Source organism: Podarcis filfolensis, assembly GCF_964270895.1.
Source record: "Podarcis filfolensis genome assembly, chromosome: 3".
Classification (NCBI taxonomy): Eukaryota; Metazoa; Chordata; class Lepidosauria; order Squamata; family Lacertidae; genus Podarcis; species Podarcis filfolensis.
The window spans coordinates 5,107,917-5,130,607 of record NC_139606.1 but is presented as its reverse complement, the minus strand read 5'-3'; the positions used below and the strand labels follow the sequence as shown (position 1 = coordinate 5,130,607).

Genomic DNA, 22,691 nt, shown 5'->3' with positions numbered 1-22,691 from the left:
GCAAGGAGATGCCAGAAGCAAACCCAGTTGCCAGATTTATTATTACAGACTTTTTAAAGAACTTGGAGGAAACAAAGCCATTGCCTGACAACAACAAATACAGATCAGAATCAGAATACATTGCAGCCACAGATGTTAACATTCCCAACTTCCTCAACCATGCCTCATAAGGCATGGTTTCCAGACCCTTTTTCTTCTTGGTCACAATTGCGTGGCAAGTTCCTGCCTCACCCTATAGAAATAAAGACACAGGACACAAGAGTTTGAGTTAACCAAGTGGCTGGTGCTGGGCTTCCTGTTTCCGGCCGTGGAAAATGGCGGATCCCACACGATTGGACCTCAGCCGTTCCGATAATTCAGGGCTGATAGGGGGGTAATTAGCCCTGGCAGCCTCCCCAGGGCAGGGGAGGACTGTCTCAATGACCCGCGGTTTGCCCCAGATTGCTGATGTGGCAGACGGCAGGGGCACTGGGTCACGGAGCAAGGGATGGACTGACACTCCTGCGATGCCACCCCATAACCGGACGCATCTGTTTGGGAAAATATAAAGATTTGGAGAACAACCAGACACGCTCTGAACTGACGAAGCTGGGGAAAAACCTGAAGTATGTACAGTCTCTGGTACATCGAACTTCAAAGAGATCCTCATCATGATGTTTGGAATCTGGACAGTCTTGGTATGTTTTTTCTTTTCCCTCTTACATTAACAATTTGCGTTGCATGCCAAGCCTCATTAAGAACCTAAATTGCTCTTCAAAAAGTGAGTACAGATGGACTTTCATATATAATTGGGACCTATTCACAGCCGCTTTGCTTCTAAGATTTGAAATGCCTGTTAAAGACGAAAACAAAGGACAAAGGACAAAATGGCTTCTACCCACCACGCACTTATGGAATATCTGAAATACTTCCCTGATTAAGAAAAACAGGAGCTAACTGATGGTTGGTCATAAAGACTGGAAACAATATTATATACACAACTGTTTGCACAAAGATCTTTTTTATTATGAGCGAGAGAGAGGGCTGAATGGATGTCTGGCAGCCCCCCTCTAGGGCCCGGAGGGGGGATTGGGAGGATTCCAAAGGCCAATTGTTAACTGTCTGATATATTGCTACATTGCAAACAGTCTGCTTAAGAATAAAGAAGGAGGTTTCTCTCTGTTTCTTTGATAACACCTGGACGGGAAAGATCAACGATTTGGGAGCTGCCAAAATAACAATTCTCAAAGAGCTGGACAGAACTTTGAAATTGGATGCAATTAAATGAAGCGGTGCGATGAAAAAACAAAAGCAGCTGAAAGAGTACAATATACGGACAAATCTGCACTCCATAGGAAAAAAAATATCTGTTTTCTGACATGAATGAGGAGCGCAGAACCAGAGTCAAAACGTGGAGGAAAAAAATTGGATATGGAATTATGAAAAACATTGAGGATAATGAGAGGCAGGACTATGATGCTGAAAGCGCTTCAGAATTCAGACTGTGAGAAGCCAAAACAAAAATTATTACAATTTGGAAGACAATTGGACTTTTTTATTTTAGTTTTTTTATTTTTATTGGATTTGATTTGATATGTTAATTGGATGTTTTTATTGGAAAATTAACAAAGGCTTAAAAAAAAACAAAAAACCAAGTGGCTGGTGCCAATCTGCCAGTTGGAAAAATTCCTACCAGGCCCCTTGACGGCGACCGACCGAAGCCCATAGCAACGTCAGAGAGCCTAGCCTAAAGGGTGGGAGGGGAGGGAAAACCAGGTCAGCTGCGGCGCGGGAAAGAGGAAGAGCCCTGGCCGCGCCAGACCTAAGTAGGCGAGGCCACGCCCCCCAAGCCAGCCGATTGGCTGGCTCGGGGTATGACGCATCCGAGGATTCCCCGCTATCGTGTGGGCTGGAGCCAGTCCCCGCGAGTGTGGGAAGGGGCGTGAAGCCCGCAACCCCACCTCCTCCCTAGCTCGGAAGTGGCTTTCTCTGCACATCTACCTGGGAATATGATGCTTCAAGATATTTGAAAGTATATGTTAACATGGGAATAAATGAACCAGCTTTGTTGGTTGATCTCTATGCCCCAAGTGTCAGAAGAACTCTGGGCCAGGTTTTAAGTAAGAGATGCTCCAAGGCTAGTTTCACGGGATTCGGCAGTATGGCAGGTAAAGGGGAACACAAGATTTGTGACAAAGCACGGACCAATTCCACCCATAGGCAACTCAACCCAAATACCCTTGTTGAACAGGGGTGTTTTAAGAAAGACTCGCATTGCACACACAGGTAAGCTAAGCAAGCCAGGAGCTTGTGAGTCTTAGAAACGTGGCAGAGCGCAGAGCTGGTGGGGCATGGGAGATGTTGTAAGCCCAATAGCAGGAGTAAGGTCCAGGTCTTCTTGAGATGTTCCAGGGGGTAGCTGGAAGGTGAATCTCTGCAGGAGACTTGTGAAGAAGAGGAAGAGCTCCATTTTGGCAAGAGTCTCACCTAAACATGCTCTCCGACCTGTAAGGACACACAGGCAGCAGAGGAACTGGGTTTAGCAATTGCTTAATAACATCACAAATCCTTTAAAGCAGACTAAAATGCAGAGATAAAATAACAGCTCACAGTGCCCATCTTAAAAGAATTATGAGCTCCCAATACGAGCCATCCTGCAATGTGAAAACCAGGGGTGGAAAACCTTTCTCAGCCAGAGGGCCACATTCCCTGGTGAGCAACATTCCAGGGGCCGCACACCAATGGTGGCCAGATCTGGTGCCAGAAATGGCCACAGCAACTGATGTGATTCTTACCTTTGCACAATAGGCTACTTTCCATGCATGTAAAAATCCCATTGACTAAGCACACACTATGCAGATATACACAAAAGTAAAAAAAAAAAGTTACCTGCAGAGAAAGGCATGAAAGCATCTCTCTTTATGAATTTCCCTTCAGAGTTAAGAAAATGTTCAGGATAGAATTTATGTGGTTTCTCCCATTGAGATTCATCATGCAGCACAGAGGACAGCAATGGCATGATGAATGTCCCCTGCAAAGGCAAAGCAAGAGTCATTTTAAAATAAAGTGTATGCCTCTGGTACAATAAATATTTAGTGTAGGAGAAATGAGATTTGAGTTCATCCGAGAAATGTCTTTAGTTTGACAAATTTTAATGTATAAACCATGATTTTCCACAAGAAACGGTTTATTTCTAACCTTGTGCTCCTTCCCACTGAGATCTGTTTAATGGGTTGAAGCTGATGCCTGACAGCTTCCGAAGGGTAGACTGAAAGCTTGCAGTGCAATCGTATACAAGTCTGCACAGATGTCACCCACCCTGAAGTCCACGGGGCTTACTCCCAGGATAGCCTTAAAATATATTGTAACTAGTGGGCAGCAGTTCAATGAAAAGGATCACCTTTGGAATGAAGTAGCCATTGAGGGTGACATCTGTAGTCGTGGCATGTGGCAGGTTGGTTGGGACGATATCGGCAAATCTCTGGATCTCATGGACCACGGCATCTGTATAAGGCATTTTTGTTCGGTGTTCAATCCTTGGCTGAGAAGATCCAACAACCTTAGCAATTTCTTCTTGGACCTTTACTGGGGGAAACAAAAAGAAATATGTTTATTTTTCTGCTCAGGTTATCTCTGTGACTTAGGTCTCTTAAAAATTAATCTCTGAAGCATAAAACTGCCACAAACTCGTTCTACAGTTCCATAGGCTCACAAATTTAATCTCTAGAATTTAACAAATGTATTTTTAAGAAGAACAAACAAACAATTAAGACAATAACCTGATATACTGAGGGAGAGATATGCATCCAGGATGATTATTAAAATATCACTGCTGGGAATACTCTGAAGTGGTATCTTTTACATATAAAGGTCAAAAACAAAGATTTTGGGATCCTCCAGACCCTGACAAATTCTGGAGAAAATATGGGAAAGAGTTAGCTGGAGAAAGAGTATTTGGAAGGGAACCTAGAGGAAGGTAGAGGAAGATTCAACAGAGGTAGAGGCAAAAGACAAATAAATAGGGAATATACTCACATACTTAGTCTCTAGAATGTGACACAGGTATTTTTTAAACAGGAAAAACATTTTAGCCAATAAACTGATATACTGATGTAGGGAATTTCATCCAGGATGATTATTAAAATATCACTGCTGCGAATATCCTGAAGTGGTATCTTTGACATATAATGGTAAAAACCAAATATTTCGTGGGCCTACCGAGCTATACAAATTTTGGAGAAAATATGGTGGAAGGTTAGATGGAGAAAGAGCATTTGGACAGGAAGAGGAAGATTCAACCGAGGTGGAGGCGAAAGAGAAATAACTACGGAACAAGATGGCTTTGAAAATTCTAAGTGGGAATGTAAATAAGCAAAATAATAAGACTAAATGAATAAAATTGATCATGTTGTAAAGAAGTTAAACTTGGAAGTTATATGCCTCCAAGAAACAGGAAAACTATCAGCTTGGCAAATAAAGAAGAAAGAAGAAAAAACTGCATTGATAGAATAAATGTAGGAGGTAGAGTTGTGGAAAATCTGAAAAAAATAATAGATCAATTCGTGAGCTTTTATACAGCAAATGAGGTAACGTAGAGGAAATGGGTAAACATTTAGAAGACAACAGAATGCTTAAGATACCAAAAGTTGAAATGTCATTTCTGAATAGACCTGTCACAATGATGATTTTACAGCAAGTAATTTTACAGGCAAAATTAGGGAAGGCACCCGGACCTGATGGAGTTTCAGCAATATATTATTAAAAAATTACAAGATTACCTAATGCAACCTTTAAAAGATATTATTAAAAGATATTATGACTATAACTTTGAATACAGGAGAGTTACCCAAATCCCAGAAGAGTGTATACATAACTTTGATTCATAAGCAAAATAGAGATCCAAAGCTGGTTAAGAGCTATCGACCTATTTCGATGTTGGATAATGATTATAAACTGTTTGCAGACATATTAGCTAATAGGTTGAAAACTGTATTAAAAGAGAAAGCATTTAGACTACGAGAAAGCATTTGACAATGTCTCCTGGGACATTATATGTTCAAGGCTTTGGAATATATGGTTTGTGGAGACAGTTTTATAAAAGGAGTTAAGGCAATATATACTGATCCATCAGTAAGTAATGTATTGACTGAGAATTGTAAAATAACTAAAGGAACTAGACATGGTTGCCCACTATCACCGTCATTGTTTATAACAGTTTTAGAAGTTTTGGCACAAAGAATAAGATGTAATAAAATAAAAAAAGCGGGAATAAAAGCGGGAAAGAGACAATATGAATATAATAATAATATAATATAATATAATATAATATAATATAATATAATATAATATAATATAATAATAGCTTTTGCAGATAATGTGGTGATATTTGTCGAGGAACCAATAGAGTCAATCCCAAAGGCATTGGAAAAGATTTTTTTATTTTCTTTTTTAGAAATAGCAGGTCTTAAAATTAATAAAGATAAAACCAAACTCCTGGTAAAAAATATGAATGATGAGGGTAAAAATAAATTACAAAGTTTATCCATCTTAAAGAGTGAAAAGAAGATTAAATATTTGGGTGTGTGGTTAAGAGCAAGAATATAAATTTGTATAAGGATAATTATTTAAAAACTTGGGAGGATATTAAAATAAATTTGCAAATATGGAGTAGAATGAAACTTACATTACGTCAACCATTAAAATGAATGTATTACTGTCAATATTCTTTTTGTTTATCCTTATTATTCACAGAATAAAATCAAAATAGAAAACCACAAAATACATAATCAAAATAAAAACAACCACCCAATAACCCCCCTACAAAAAAAACACATTTTAAAAGGTCATGGAATGCTTCAATCAATACCAGTGATCAGGACGACAAATTGTTTTAACAAATGGCAAAAATATATTTCTAAATATATCTGACAAGGAAAAATAAGAATAAAACATAAAAAAATTGCCAGATGAAAGAGAAAGGAGGTTTTTCCCTGCCACATATGAGATTCTATTATGAAGCACCTTGTCTATGCTGTTTGAGGGAATGATTGTTATTGAATAATCCACATATTTCAGATTGGGAAGCTCATGATAATATTTTTGGTTGGCACGCTTACTTGAGGTATGAAAATGTGAAAGTACATAAAGGTTTTACAAACCATATAATCAGGAAAAAAATGTATAGAGTATGGGATAAGTATAAAATCCTTTTGGAGACCAAAACACCACTATGGCTTTCACCTTTGGAAAATTTACCGGTAAATTAAATTTTTTAAAAGATTTATCAGATATATTAACAACATGGTTACAATATCATCATTTGAATGAAGTCTTTAAAAGGGATATGAAGCGGGGAGTTGGGGAACGAAAATCACAACTAGAAAGAGACCTGTTAAACTGTAATGTTAAAGTGATATCTAAAATGTATAAGATTTTATTGGAATGGGAGACAAAGGACGAACAAGTGAAATCTTCAGTGATACACTGGGCAATAGATATTAGTAATAATATAGAAATGGAGGCATGGGAAAGTTTATCAAATGTGGATATAAAATTTGCAGAATGTTATTGTTTAAGAGACAACTATATGAAAATGTTACATAGATGGTACCTGACACCTAGTAAATTGGCTAAAATGTATAAATCCAAACTGAATATGTGCTGGAAACGTAAAGAGAAATAAAGTACTATTTTTCATATGTTTACTGGGAAATGATATATGATGAACTGAAAAAGATGTTTAAGATGTTTAAAAAGCCATAAGCTTTTCTTTTGGAAATTATGAGATCAGAACTACCTAGAAATTTATTTAGTATAGAATATTTAGAAATTTATTCATGTATGCAATTTATATAAATTTATACAAATTTATTTATTTATGCAGTCATTGCTGCAAGATTAATATTTGCTCAAAAATGGAACGATGAAGAGGTTCCGACAAGAGAAGAATGGATACAGAAATTAATGGACTACGCAGAAATGGCAAAACTTACTGGGAGAACAAGATTATTCTTATTTTTAGAAAGCAATGGAAATGGTTTATTACAAATTTACAAACAAACTGTAAACATACTAAGACATTGGCAGGATTAATGAAAAAACCCGCAGTTTCAATATATCTATGGGATATATACCGGAATATATATCTAAAATAATATGTTGAGATAATCTGGAGTATGCAGGAATATGAAACGAAATGTAAAGAACCACAGAAAGAGGGAGAAGGGTGTCCAGGTTGAAATGTAAAACTTGTGACTGAACAATTGTTGTGATTATATATATATATATATATATATATATATATATATATATATGCAAATTATAAATATTTTCTCTCTCTAATAGTTACATATAACTGGAATTAAGATATCTCACAATAATGGGAGCCAACCCAATTAAAAGGACTCACTCTGAATTTCAGGATATTTCATCATTAGTAACAGTCCCCAGCGCAGTGTGGTAGAAGTGGTCTCCATGCCAGCAGCAAATAAGTTGGCCACAACAGCTTTTAAGTTTTCGTTGTGGAAATATGCATTCGTCTTCTTCTTCTTCTCCTCCTGGGTTGCAAAGAGTATGAACTGATTAAAACGAATGTAGTGAGAAAATTTCATGTGCAAAGATAAAAATGAAGACCTGACTGAACCCGATGATCCAAAGTATCATTGCACAGCACCCCAGTCGCTAAGTAGTGAGAGATGCCAAGCTTCCCAGACTATGCCATTATGATGATATAGGGTTTATTTATTTATTTTAAAATAATGTTTATTAATTTTCCAATAAAAATCTTCCAATTATTAACAAATCAAATGAAATAATATACAATATTACCAATTATATATTCCAAATTCAAAGAAATTTTAAAGGTAGGATTCCTCATGTCCTGGGTTTCAGAGATAATATATTTATTTGTTTTCTGCTTTCTTGTTAATTTCCAGTTTCCAAATTCTGATTAACCGTCCTTGCCTTCTCTATCAATCATTCGCTGGTATGTGACTCCCAATCTTGTTTTAACAGGAGCTTTTATTTCAATATTTCCCTCTCTTAGATTATTTTAAAAGACAGCTCTCTCTTGGTGGCATCTCCTTCTGCTGAAAGTCCTGGGCTTCCATCCAAAGTTAAGAATAATGGCCCTGTTTTCTCTTTGTTCTCTTTTGATGAACTGATGTTTTGAATGTGTCCAGTAAATGCAATTCGGTGAGGGTGTGCTGCATAAACGGTAAGTTATATAGAAATTGTTGCAGCTCTTCTATGCACCCCATGTCCCCCCACCAGTTTTCCCGGGTCCTAAGAAAACTGGAAGGCACCCAAAATTTGATGTCACTCTCTCTTGAAACCATGTGTAAAAATATATCCATGCAAGCAAATGCATTTTTATGTAAAATACACCCCTTTTTATAATCGAGAAAATATTTCCAGCCTCTCTGGGGAAGGAGGATTCTTATTTTGTAAGTGTGCAGCAACCGCCGCCATCTTATCTCCACTTCAGCCCAAGCCACTTCAGCCCAAGCGACTGTATAATTTAGCAGATTTTTCTTTCATTTCCTCCATCCAGGAAACGCCCGTTTTTGGTCTGAATCTTAGTAATTTTTAAAAACAGGTGTCCCTGCTCGAGAGATGGAATCCAGAGAGTTCTTCTGTGCCAGGGTCCAGCACCCAGCGTCCTCTGCCCCCACATCTTGTTGTGGGCGACAGATATCAGACGATCTGTGGGTGAGACAGCTCCCTCATCCCCTGGAAGGGTCAGCAGGACAAATTACCCTCATATTAGTCTTGAATTTCTGGCACAACTGGGTGTCCTATCTCATGGGAAGCAGCCATATCCCTTGGCAAGAAACAGGAAATCCGATATAGGGTTTATTTAGACATATATACAACCCGAGCATAAGATAGAGGGGCTCAGCATCAAGACCCCAAAATGTCTTGCTTCTCCATAGTCACAGCTGTTGTTCAGCATCTACCAGCTAAGAGAGGAGGTTGGGGAAGCTAGGCAATCCAGCTCCTCCTTCTCTGATGCGAATCGTAGTGTTTAACTCCTTAGCCAACAGCCTTTGTTTAGACAAAGGAGATAGCGGCAGTATTTAGATGACAAGTATATAGCCCTCATCTCACAAAGAAACTTGTCTGACTGATTCAACAATAGATTCCTCCATTAGAATTAACCCTTACTGGGTACAAGATCCCCACAAGCTGGAACGTGCTCAGGCATCATGCAGACTGACCCCACAAACCTGCAACAGTATTATGATTGCATACATGGAAGGCAGAATTTCTGGCGAACACTTGTGGAGATCTGAAATCAGCGTTACCATAAAGTGTTGTTTTCTGCTGACATATATGGTTCTCAGTTGAACTTCTTTAATGCATTTACTCATAGTCTTTAATGTATTTACTCATAGTCTAAACTGGAAAAATGACACAGAAATACCACATATTCATCTGGAACTGTTTCATTAAACTGATATAGACAATGTGGTGCCCTCCATATTTTTGAGATTGCAACTCCCTTCAGCCACACTTTCTATTTTTTAAAAAAAATGGTATTTATTCAAAATTTCATGAATACAAATATGAAAAAAGAGAAAAAAGAAAAAAACAAACAGAAAAATACAGCAAAAAAATAAGATAAAAAGAAAAACCCAAAAAAAGAAAAATGCAAATCTCAAATAGCATCTTTTCATTTGCTTATTTCTTGAACCTCCTCACACCTCCCTTTTTGTATTCTAATTTAATTCATTATTCCAGCAAATTCTTCCCATATTTCTCAATTTTAATTCAAATAATTTATCTTAACAATCTATCTTATTTATTAATTCAACATAACTTTTCCGTCTTTTAATAAGTTCTGTTATTCAGTTTACCTTAATTTCTTTAACCTTATCTTGTCTTAAAAACCTTAAATTTTCAAAATTTCAAAATTTAAACCGTATTCATACATAACTCCTTAAATCTTTTTTTTACTAGAGCCAATTTAGTTCCTTTCCAACATGTTCCCTGATATTTCATTAATGTTGCACTAATTCCAAAAATAAAAAGAATTTTTTCTTAATATCTCTAATTTTTATCCAACGTCCCTTCTTCCTGGTCTCGGGTTATGTCAGTCCTTTCTAACCATTACATCCAGTCCATCAATCTGGTGATCTTATGTCCGAGGCCCTTAAGTCTCTTCTAGGCCCCTTCTGCAGATTTTCTTGTTCTTGTTTGTGCTTACGTGTTTCTTTGTCTTTTGTTGGTTTCTTTCGTAATTTCTCCCCTTTCTCCTTGGGGAGTGGGTCTCCGGAGGATTCCATCCAGTAATAATTTCCATTTTCCTTCATCAGACTAGCCCATTCCCCACAGTCCCACTCCCCGTCATCAGCTTTGTAATCCAAAAAATAGTTATCCAGAAGATAGTTGTCCACCTGTTTCATAATCCCACTAGAGTTGAGAGCTTCCTTGACTCCAAAAACTTCCAGACACTCTCCAAGTTCAATCTTCCAGTGCAGTGGCTTTTGTTCCTGCAGGACTTTGGATCTCTCCACTTGTGTTGTTTGAGGTGTAATCGCAGCCTCTTCCTTCCTCATCTGCCCTTGGACTTGCCCTGTCAAACCAAATTCCTGAATTGGTCGCTGTATAGCTTCTTTATCCTTATTTCCTGTTAAATCATATTCACTGGCTACAGCATTCATCAGGTCCAACTTTTCATTCATCAAGTTCATTTTCTCATGCAGCTGCTCCAGCAAGGCATTTGTTATGCCAAGGGCAGATACCAAACCTTCCTTCCAACACATTTCTGTTCAAGGTCAAATGGCTGGTCCCATGATCCCAATCTCACAGCTGTAAGGTCTCCAAGTAAGCTGCAACAGCAAACTGACAGGCTCCCTCTAGGGGACACAATTTCTATTTGTATCCAATTTTTAAAATGTATCCAACAAAGGAGATTACTTTCGGTTTTCAAATACTTTGTTTCTTTAAAATGCAGAGATGCAGAAAGTAGCGTTGAAGTTAATTTATTTCTTTTCTTTTCTCTTCTTTTTTTTTTTAACTATCTGTCAAAATGCTCCACTTTCAATCAATGGACGTCTCAAACAATTTCTGTCCAGACACCCCGTCCCCAGGTTTGGGACGATGGAAACTTAAATTCCTTTATTCTCCTCCTGCAGGGTTAAACAGTCAAATTCCCCCCCCCCCTTTCTCCTGCTTCCAAGGGGGTTTTATTGGTTGTGGATGCAGGAAATTTCCAACTTTAAAACAGTTTTCCAGGCTATTAGATTGTAAGGTCTTTGCTTCAGTCTATATACAAAAAGCGGAAAGCGGACTTCCTGTTTAAACCTTCCCGCTTCGTTGCCTAATTCACAAATTTTGCAGATTTCTTAATCCAATTTTCCGTTTTTACTCACGGGTACTTGATTTAGAGTCCAATTGTCATCAGGAAAAAGTCAGCGCTCTCCGGCGATGGCTGTGAGGCTTCCCTCCGTGGAAATAGCAATCGGATCGCGGCACCGCGCTGCTCACCCCACTTCACTCCGGAGCCCCAAAAGGGGTTTCCTCGCGAGTAGGGGAGGCGCTCTTGGTGCTCTGCCGAACCCCACGTTCCCAGGCTTCTCCGCCTGGGATTTCTAGCGGGTCCCCGCCTTCGCCGCAACGGGAAGACCCAATTTCCACGGAGCCCGTTCCTCTGGTCGGAGGAACTCCGCCATTCGTCGTTGGCGCTAACCCGGAAGTCTTTTCAGCCACACTTTCTAACAGGAAGAGTAACACCGATAGAGTTGCTGGTTGTAATAGCTGCCTGTCCCACTGGGAGTCAGAGGGGAGTGAAGAGACGGAGGAGTTCTTCCAATTGTTCATTCAATAGTTGCCGTATGACACCAACCAGCAGTGGGGAGTTTTTCAAGATTTTCACCATACTGAGCACTTTTTCTAAGATCCACACAGTCCTTGCTTATCAGGAATACATTCCTAGCATTTCTCTCTCACAAAGGTGCAGCCATGCAGTTTCACATTACAACCAGCAGATTCACAAGTGAGGCAGAGGATCAAAAGCAGAGTGAAATAACATTAAAACTTCTTAGCTGTTTAGAACCTTTATTTGGTACATATGTTAAAAGATGCTTTTCAACAACTTATATTTCCACTATTACTTTGCTGCATATTTTGTCCTTTTTAAATCTATGCTGTAGTTCTCTCACGAAACAGTACTTGCCCAAAACTTGGATCTTAGCACCCAATAATTCTCCTTTCTACCATTCCTGCCCCCCATCGTACAACTGCTCTCCCAAATGGCCATCTAAAAGTGGCTCAGTCTCAGACTGCTGTGAATTTGCAGCAGGACAAACTAGAAACCAAAAAAGAAGAGAGAAAAAAAGAGGATAATAATTCTAAGATCTTTATTATTTATACCTTAACCCTTATTCCAGACCCAGAAGAGTGAACCCTCCCAGTTCCCACCTCTTTCCTCAGCTTCCCACCCTGAGGGATCCTCTCTGCATCTCACACAGATCCTTTCATCTTTGGTCCATCTCCTTCCTGAGGGTATCTTCATTTATCCAAAATATATAACTTCAAAAAACAAAACATACATACAAACAGAACGTACAGAGAACTAACAATGATTAAAAGTCACAGAAAAAGCAAGCTAAAAAATAAAATAAAGCAAAGGAAGAAAAGTAGTCTTCCGCATCTCTGTATGTGAATTATGTATATAACTATTATTCAAAATATTCAGATTTTCACAACAGCTTCTTTTATTTGTTTCATCCCTTCATACAGCTGTAAAGCTGTTGTTTCCCCATTTAGGCAGGGAAAAGTCCAAGTCTTTTCCCACAGGTTCTATAGATTATTTCATCTGCAATTGCATCTCTGATCAAATCTCTCCAAACTTTCTGCACATCTCATCTCTTAACTGTGCTAACTGTTCATTATGGCATTTTCATATATTTTCAAGAAGCAATGAAGGAGTCAATTATTTTTGCCTGATTTATGAGACCCCCCACACACACTTGAGCATCTCCGTTATGCTGCCCTTGTGATGCAGATAGAATTCACTTTTATTTCCCAGTCAGGATAGCACGGGAAAGACTTGCCAGTTTTACAGGCAAGTTAAAAGCAAATTCAAGTGTGATGGCCTGGGATTTGGACTCGGATGCTGAACCTGAGGGATCCCAGCCTGCACAGGATTCCTCGCCTCCAGAACCAGCTGAGCCAGAGCTGGGGCATGAGCCTGAAGGGTCCTCACCTGTGCTGGATCCTCAGGTGCAGGCATCAGCTGAGTCTGCTCTGGCTCCTGAGGTGATGGAGGACCCATTACCTGCAGGTGCTCCACTCTCAGCCCTGTCAGAGGAAACTGAGGTTGCCTCTGGGTCCGGTAACCCTCCAGCCTCTCCTGAGCTGCAGAGGCTCAGGGCAGAGAGGAGGAAGGAACTAAGTTCCTGCAGGAGGAGTGCTCGCCTCCAGGCCAGGAGAGGTGAGTCACCAGAGGATCAGGGCCGCCCTATGCCTCGGGGCAGATAAAAGCCAGCCAGCCGCAGTCCCAACTTGCAGGAGCAACATTGTTGGTTGCTAGTTCCTGCCTGGACCCTGTCCTGTTTTCCTGCCTGAGCTCGTGACCCGCCCTGTCTCCCTGCTGGCCTGTTCCTGACTTCACCTGATTCCCTGCCCTGCACCCAGCTTCAGCTACTACGGAGTGCCTCCATGTTGCGCCTTTGACCACGGACCGGACTTGGATCTCGCCTCTCGGGTAACCCATGGGACCAGCACACCAGGCCTGTAGATCTGCTTTAACTTTTCAAACTCATCAGTAATTAGTTTAAGATTTTAGAAATAATTTCCAGGCTGTTATTTAGAACTATGTCATCACCCAACCACCTGTTTCCTTTTCTGGGTGCTAATTAATTGATAAGCAGAAACTCCAATTCATATTCATTTCCAGTCTTAGTAATGGTTAAAAGAACTGAAGCCCTAATTTAAGGCTGATTGGTCAGTGCATGGGCCAATGTTTTTTCCTTGCTCTGAGATGCCGCCCCACCCACAAAGCTTCCTATCTCCTTCAGTGTGAAGAATGCCTTCTTCTCAGCACATGAGGCATTATCCCATCGTCCCTTGTATCAAAAGGGAGTCTGGCAACCAATATTTATGACCTGATTACCTCTCATCACTGCATAATTATCTATAATTACATGTTTTCTTGATCAGGGATTTTTTTCCCAGAAATGCTGTTGAGCATGCAACCTTTGACCCTGCAGAGGCAACTTCTGTAACACATTAACAACGGCTGACTATTGGGAAAGGGGAGGAAGTATGCCAGGTTGGTCCCTTCTGAAGTGAGACTTCCTGACTACAACTTACGCATTCACTTGCGAATATGCCCTTAAAACATGAATTGAAAATGGCAACGCTTATTCTGGGCCAACTTAATTACCTCTTGCTGTTGGATAAGAAATGAGTCAATAAAGCTCCTCTGGTCATTTTCATCCAGATTTCTGAGGTGTTTGATGAAGGTGGCATTTATGAAGGCAAACAGCTCATCTCTGTTTTGATTGATAGTCTTACGAGCCCCCAAAAGAAAACCAAGAGCAGGAAACATGTTATACAGCTGAAAGGATAAAAATGTGAAAATAGAAAAAGAGACATTAGAAAAACTCAGTATTGTACTCTCAGCTGGGTCTCTCAAAGCATGGTTGTCCAAATACAAAACAAAACATTTGGAATGGGGCATTTGGAATGTGGGGTGGGCTACCTCAGCATAGCATAATTTATGTGCAACCCTGGAATAATAGGTTATGGCAGTTCTCCTCTGGAGGTTCGCCTTCAGAGAGGGAGATCTGCCCTTGGAGGCCCCTTCTGAGCCATCATGGAATTGTTCTTCCTTGTCCGTGGAGACCCGATGGCAGTGAGGCCAGAAAGCGTCTGTGCAAAAGAGACTTTTATAGTTACAGGATGACTGTACCATGTGAGTTTTCTAAATATTTTGAATTAGCACCAGGTTTCTCAAGATATTCTATGTTTTGTAGTGAACCCTGAACAATATACAATAAACAGGTAGCCCTGTCCATTTGCATACACTGTAATAATAATAATAATAATAATAATAATAATAATAATTTATTATTTGTACCCCACCCAACTTCCCTGAACAGGGCTGCCTTCAGATGTCTTCTAAAAATCCAATAATTGTTTATTTCTTTGACATCTGATGGGAGGGTGTTCCACAGGGCGGGCACCACTACCAAGAAGGTCCTCTGCCTGGTTCCCTGTAGCTTTGCTTCTCGCAATGAGGGAACCGCCAGAAGGCCCTCGGCGCTGGACCTCAGCGTCCGGGCAGAACGATGGGGGTGGAGACGCTCCTTCATTGGGCCGAGGCCGTTTCGGGCTTTAAAGGTCAACACCAGCACTTTGAATTGTGCTCGGAAACGTACTGGGAGCCAATGTAGGTCTTTCAAGACCGGTGTTATGTGGTCTCGGCGGCCGCCCCCAGTCACCAGTCTAGCTGCTGCATTCTGGATTAGTTGTAGTTTCCGAGTCACCTTCAAAGGTAGCCCAACGTAGAGCGCATTGCAGTAGTCCAAGCGGGAGATAACTAGAGCATGCACCACTCTGGCAAGACAGTCCGCGGGCAGGTAGGGTCTCAGCCTGCGTACCAGGTGGAGTTGGTAGACAGCTGCCCTGGATACAGAATTGACCTGCGCCTCCATGGACAGCTGTGAGTCCAAAATGACTCCCAGGCTGCGCACATGGTCCTTCAGGGGCACAGTTACCCTATTCAGGACCAGGGAGTCCTCCACACCACCCCGCCCCCTGTCCCCCCAAAACAGTACTTCTGTCTTGTCAGGATTCAACTTCAATCCATTAGCCGCCATCCATCCTCCAACCGCCTCCAGGCACTCACGCAGGACCTTCACCGCCTTCACTGGTTCTGATTTGAAAGAGAGGTAGAGCTGGGTATCATCTGCATATTGATGGACACCCAGTCAAAACCCCCTAATGATCTCTCCCAGTGGCTTCATATAGATGTTAAAAAGCATGGGGGAGAGGACGGAACCCTGAGGCACCCCACAAGTGAGGGCCCAGGGGTCTGAACACTCATCCCCCCCTACCACTTTCTGAACACAGCCCAGGAGGAAGGAGCGAAACCACTGTATAACAGTGCCCCCAGCTCCCAGCCCCTCTAGACGGTCCAGAAGGATGTTATGGTCAATTGTATCAAAGGCCGCTGAGAGATCCAGCAGAACTAGGAAACAACTCTCACCTTTGTCCCTAGCTCGCCGGAGATCATCAACCAGTGCGACCAAGGCAGTTTCAGTCCCATGATGAGGCCTGAATCCCGATTGGAAGGGATCCAAATGGTCCGCATCCTCCAGGCATGCCTGGAGTTGTTCAGCAACCACGCGCTCAATCACCTTGCCCAAGAATGGAAGATTTGAGACTGGGCGATAGTTGGCCATACTGGCCAGGTCTAAAGACGTTTTTTAAAGAAGCGGGTTAATGACCACCTCTTTCAGCGGATCTGGGAATGTTCCCTCACAGAGGGAAGCATTCACCACCCCGCAGAGCCCATCGCCCAGCCCTTCCCGGCTTGCTTTTATTAGCCAGGATGGGCAAGGATCAAGGAGACAGGTGGTTGTTTTCACGCGTCCAAGCAGCCTGTCCACATCCTTGGGGGTAACAGATTGAAATTGATTCCATGCAACTTGACCAGACAGAGCTCCAGCACTCTCCCGCCCCAGCCCTGCTCCCACGGTGGTGTCTAGCTCCTTCCAAATATGAGTGATTTTATCTGCAAAAAACTTTGCAAAATTGTTGCAGGAGATCTTGGGGTCTTTACAAGGCCCCGCTGGTAAAGGTGGTTCCATTAAATAGCGAACCACCTGAAAGAGTCTCCTGCTACTATTTTCTGCAGATGCAATAGAGGCGGTGAAGAAAGTCTTCTTCGCCATCGCTATCGCCACTTGGTAGGCTCGACGTTGAGCTCTAACCTGTGTCCGGTCAGATTCGGAGTGAGTTTTCTGCCACCGACGCTCTAGCCGTCTCAGCGATTGTTTCATCGCCCTCAGCTCTGAAGAAAACCACGGGGCTGTCCGGGCTCCATGCAATCGGAGAGGGCGCTTCGGAGCCAGACAGTCAATAGCCCTGGTTAACTCCGCATTCCAGTGGGCCACCAGGGAATCAGCTGAAAGGCCATCAACATGGGATAAAACATCCCCTACCACTCTCTGGAAACCATTTGGATCCATTAAGTGGTGGGGGCGGACCATCTGAATAGGTCCCACCTCCCTGCAGAGGGGAAGGGTCGCGAAGAAGTCCAGTTGCACCAGGAAGTGATCTGACCATGGCACTTCTTTTGTTTCACTTTTTCTTAGTGTCAGATCACCCACGTCACTAGAGGTGAACACCAGGTCTAAGGCATGTCCATGACTATGAGTTGGGCCAAACTTATTCAGGGACAGCCACCATGGAGGCCATGCTTTCCACGAAGTCCCGAGCTGCCCCTTGTAAGGTCGTGTCGGCATGGATGTTAAAATCCCCTAGGACAACCAAACTAGGTGTCTCCAGGAGAAAATCCGCCACGACCTGAAGCAGCTCGGACAGGGAATCCTTGGTGCAGCGCGGAGGTCGGTACACCAAAAGGAATCCTGTACTGCCCCTATTGCCCAACTTCCAGAACATGCACTCAGAAAACTGGATCTTCCCAGTAGGACGCCTGGTGCAAGCTAGTGACTTCCTAAAAATCACTGCAACCCCCCCTCTCTGCCCACATGACCTGGGTTGCTGTGCGTAAGAGAAACCTGGTGGGCAAGCAGCGGCAAGGACAGGCCCATCTGCTTTCTCGAACCAGGTCTCTGTCACACATGCCAGGTCAAATCCTCCATCCACAATCAGGTCGTGGATGGCAGTGGTTTTGTTCATCATTGACCTGGCATTACACAGCAACACCTTCAGGTCATGTGGGTTTCCCCTGTTGATTCCAGTATCCATCCGGTCAAGGCCAGACCTGGAGGCAGGGATCGTCTTCAAACAATGACTAAACCTGCCTCCTCAGTAATAACACGGTCTGGTCTTAGCGTAACTCCGCCTCCTGCCCATGATTACCGAGATCGGATGTCCCAGTGCTTCCCCCCCTGTGGAACTTGTCCCAGCCATCATGTTGGCTGGGGCCCCACTCCCAGGCAGCCCTGATCCCGCCCCTTAAAAACAAACACAAACTATACAGAACCAATAAAACAACAACAAAAGGAACAGAACAATTATACTAAAATTAATCCCCAACCAAATATCCATCCCACCCACCCCCAACAAAGGAAAAAAGGAAATAAAGAAATAAAAATTTAAATTGCCACCGACTGCTTGAGGACATTTTAAAACACATTAACCACTTGGAACAGGGAAGCAATGGCAGAACACTTCCCACACTTCCCCAAAAGTTTGTTCCAAATAAGGGCCTGGGCCAGTTGGAAAAGGCCCTGGAAGGGAGCAGGCCCTGCAGTCCTCACCCAGCCGAGTGACTGGGTTTGTTTGTTATAATCAACTGCGTTTGTTATAATCAACTGTTTGTTTGTTTTAATTGTAAAAAATAGATTACCGTGACTGAAAAGCTTCCGGCGAGCCGGACATTTTCATTGACCAACTTCAGAAGTCTTACGTATGTGGGATCTTCATAATCAAATCGCTTGTCTAGTAGTAGGGCCACAATTATATTAGCAACCGCTGCATTCATAATTGTGGTGGTCTCAAATGGTTTTCCTATACGTAAATATGACAGTTAAGCAAAAATATTCTGTTTAAATTGTGGGATGTAAAACACATAAGAGACGAGTACAACATTCCTAGAATGGACATGCTAAGTCTGTTCTTTGTTGCCTTAAATCCCTAGTGGCAGCTTACCTATGTGTAGACCTCATTTAACAAATAAACTGATCCTAAGTGCTGCTGGATGTGGCCATAGCTGGGCTAAGAAATGCTTGGAAGTCACAGGAGTTATTGCAGTGCAATCTGCATGTTACAGGAACAGACCAATTGCAGGGAACCCTGGGAGCTGTGCTTCTGGAAGTTAGGAATATGTAACACAATAGTCTTGGCACCTTTAAATAACGGTAGTGTAGCTATGCACCAGAGGAAAACACCAACTCACCTTCATAAGATTCAAATTTCTTTATCAGGACACTGCATTCCTCAAGAATTCTGTCCTCTATGGTCCTCTTTCCCATTCCGTAGTCCCGTAATGTGCTTAAAGCAAACCGCCGCATCACTTTCCAGTTCTCACCATTAGAAAAAATTACACCTGATGAGACGGGAGGAAAGGTTTCATGTGTGCATGGCCATTGTACAAAAATATCAATAAATTGTGTTCTGCATTTCTTCCATGGAGCTGAGAATGGATCCCAGCTATTCTCCCATTCAGACTTCTGAGCTTTGACAAAGTAGCTGGCAGCTGTGTCATCAGAGCATGACCTGAGAACCCATTGATCAATATTTTCCATTATAAAGTGTAGGCTAGAGTGGAGTGTGGTTTTTACATGTCAGGGATCCCATCAGAACTCTGCTTGTTACTTTGTATTCCATTATGCCTCCTTCATTTTTCTTCTCTATATAGGCTGGGGCAGAAAATGGTCAGTCAGTTTCCCCTTGGTGTGTGGCATTACTGTGCTGTGTGACTATTATTCACAATCCTCCTGTCTCATTCTCCCCCAGCTCTAAAATATGACTGTTGGGAAGAAGGTGGGAATGGGAAAGGTTTGCTTTAAGTGGTCTCCATTTTTGTTTCTTCAACAGAGCCCCACTGAGCCACTGAAAGTCAAGACCAAAAAAAGTTGTCCTGGTCTTTTTAACATTTTAGCTTGATCTGCAGAAATCCACAGGTGACACTTTTTGTGACACATTCTCAGCCTAATGCCTGCAGATACTCTGTCAATGTCAAAGGCACTGAGGTGGGTTGAAAAAGTCACAAGGATTTTCCCCCACAGGAAACAATGGATTTCGATGATTTGCTTTGCAAACACTCATCTTACAAACCATTTCTTGGGAACAGATTGTGTTCACCTGGTGGGAGCAGTGTGTGTTTGCAAGCATTACCAGTTCCAATAGAAAGGGAGGTGCCTCACCAAAGCCTTCTGTAAGCTCTTGAAATAATGGAACGATGGGCCTGTCTGCAAATGCGTCCGCGTGATTAACCAGAGCCTCCTTTACTGTCTCATATCCTGTCAACACCACAGTTTTCTGGGGTCCCATTTGGATGCCCAAGACAGGGCCATACTGCTTTGACAGCTGGAATTCAACAGAAGAAAAATTGAGAAACAGAGTTCTGGCATACCCAAAGAATATATTAATGCAAATCCTCTCTGACAGAACCAAGACTGCATTAACTACCACCCAGTCTCAAATCTTCCATTCTTGGGCCAGGTGATTGAGCGGGTGGTTGCTGAACAACTCCAGGAACGTCTAGAGGATGCGGACCATTCGGATCCCTTCCATTTGGGATTCAAGCCTCATCATGGGACTGAAACTGCCTTGCTTATGCTGCTCGATTATCTCTGGCCGGCTAAGGACAAAGGTGAAAGCTGTTTCCTAGTTCTGCTGGATCTCTGTGACCTTTGATATCATCGACCATGACATTCTTCTGGACCGTCTAGAGGGACTGGGATCTGGGGGCACTGTTATACAGTGGTTTCGCTCCTTCTTCCTGGGCCGTGTTCAGAAAGTGGTGTTGGGGGATGAGTGTTCAGGCCCCTGGGCTCTCACTTGTGGGGTATGCGGATAATAACCAGCTCTACCTCTCTTTTAAATAAAAACCACTGAAGGCAGTGAAGGTCCTGTGTGAGTGTCGGGGGGCGGTTGGAGGATGGATGGTGGCTGACAGATGGAGGTTGAATCCTGACAAGACAGAAGTACTGTTTTTGGGGGACAGGAGGCAGGCAGGTGTGGAGGACTCCTGGTCCTGAATGGGGTAACTGTGCCCCTGAAGGACCAGGTGTGCAGCCTGGGAGTCATTTTGGACTCACAGCTGTCCATGGAGGCGCAGGTCGATTCTGTGTCAATGCAACTGTCTGGTACGCAGGCTGAGACCCTATCTCCCAGCAGACTGTCTTGCCAGAGTGGTGCATGCTCTAGTTATCTCCTGCTTGTACTACTGCAATGTGCTCTATGTGGGACTACTTTTGAAGGTGACCCGGAAACTGCAACAAATTCAGAATGCAGCAGCTACTCTGGTGACTGGGAGTGGCTGCCAAGACAATATACCGCTGGTTCTGAAAGACCTACGTTGGCTCCCAGTACATTTCCAAGCACTATTCAAAGTGTTGATGCTGACCTTTAAAGGTCACCTGTATACCTGAAGGAGCGTCTCCACACACTCCTGTTCAGCCTGGAAACTCTGGTCCAGGGCTCAGGGCCTAATGGTTGTTCCCTCACTGTGAGAAGTGAGGTTACGGGACCAGACAGAGCGCCTTCTCGGTAGTGGCACCTGCCCTGTGGAACGCCATCCCATCAGATGTCAAGGCAATAAACAGCTATCTGATTTTTAGAAGACACCTGAAGGCACTCCTTTTAAGGGAGGTTTTTAATGTTTGATGTTTTATCATATTCTTAGTCTGTTGGGTGGCCGGGGAAACCCAGCCAGATGGGCAGGGTATAAATAATAATAATAATAATAATAATAATAATAATAATAATAATAAAATTTTTTATTTATATCCCGCCCTCCCCAGCCGAAGCCGGGCTCAGAGCGGCTAACAACAATCAAATAATCAAACAATCAAATAATCCAACATACTAAAAACATTTCATTATAAAAATTAATTAAAATCAAATTAATGGCAACCGTTAAGCAAAATTCTGTGCAGGTTGCCAGAGGAGGGAGTCAGGCTGCGCCCTGACCAAAGGCCTGGTGGAACAACTCTGTCTTGCAGGCCCTGCGGAAAGATGTCAGGTCCCGCAGGGCCCTAGTCTCTTGTGACAGAGCATTCCACCAGATTGGAGCCGCAGCCGAGAAAGCCCTGGCTCTAGTTATTATTATTATTCAGTTGTGGCAGAACAAATATTTGCTAGGCATAATCAGAAAACCAGAACAAAATAGGCAGTTGTAAGGATAAAAGTGATTATACCTTTAATGGCACCTCTTAAATCTAGTTTAGAAAGATAGGCTGAAGGTGGAGGCTGGGCTGGGCAAGGTTTGCAATGGCACTTTTGCATCCTTGAAAATGGAGGCAGAGTCAAATGGATTTGACACCAAACACCTTATTCAAATTACCAGTTATAAATTGCAGCTAGGTCCTATGATTGGGAAAGATAAGAGGCGGTTCTGTAGCACACAAAGGGAAGATGAGATTTATAGGCTCTAAAAGAACAAAATGTAATGCATTATTGATATTAATAATAATAATAATAATTTTCTACTCCGCTCATCTGATTGGTCTGCCCAAGTACCCTTTAGCCTTGCCATGGGAAGAACTGGAATCTTTACCTTTAACATGGTTCTGTAAGGCCTCTTGAGATCCATGATGTGGAGATTCCCAATGAGAGGTAAAGGCCTCGGTCCTGGTGGAAGATTTTGGGAGCTCTTGTTCCAAAAAGTGCCCAGTTTCAAAACAAAGGAAATCATAAGGATAAAGAGGAACAATGCTGGAATCGGCTCCGTCCAATCCATTTTGTTTCAGCAAGCAATTTTTTTTGCAGTGGTTATAATGAAAGCCACAGTGCAGTTTGGTCGAGGACAATGTCTTGCAACTGCAGTGAGCAGCATATATATT

General features: G+C 42.4%; 2 protein-coding genes across 2 annotated transcripts in view; both read right to left on the bottom strand.

Annotated features, from left to right (window-relative positions):
- The window catches only part of LOC310759026 (uncharacterized protein), a 79,119-nt gene extending 56,428 nt beyond the window's left edge, over positions 1-22,691 (bottom strand). Inside the window, exon 1 of the mRNA XM_083605785.1 lies at positions 22,406-22,691. Within this exon, the coding sequence (XP_083461911.1) occupies positions 22,406-22,588 (183 nt within the window). The 5' untranslated portion in view covers positions 22,589-22,691. The remainder of the gene's footprint in view (positions 1-22,405) is intronic.
- Positions 2,044-12,637, bottom strand: LOC310759474 (cytochrome P450 2K6-like). The gene is made up of 5 exons (XM_083606764.1): positions 11,694-12,637; positions 7,388-9,496; positions 3,380-3,564; positions 2,869-3,010; positions 2,044-2,484 (listed from the first exon to the last, which is right to left on the bottom strand). Exons 2-5 carry the CDS (start codon positions 7,587-7,589, stop codon positions 2,297-2,299), a joined length of 717 nt encoding a protein of 238 aa, XP_083462890.1. The 5' UTR covers positions 7,590-9,496; positions 11,694-12,637; the 3' UTR covers positions 2,044-2,296.

Coding starts and splice junctions, on each gene's coding strand:
- LOC310759474 (XM_083606764.1), bottom strand. CDS start 7,589: ATGAAATTTTCTCACTACATTCGTTTTAATCAGTTCATACTCTTTGCA. Junction 3,565..7,387: donor GAAATATCCTGAAATTCAGA/GTGAGTCCTTTT, acceptor TGTTTCCCCCAG/TAAAGGTCCAAGAAGAAATT. Junction 3,011..3,379: donor ATGGCTACTTCATTCCAAAG/GTGATCCTTTTC, acceptor TTGCCTTTGCAG/GGGACATTCATCATGCCATT.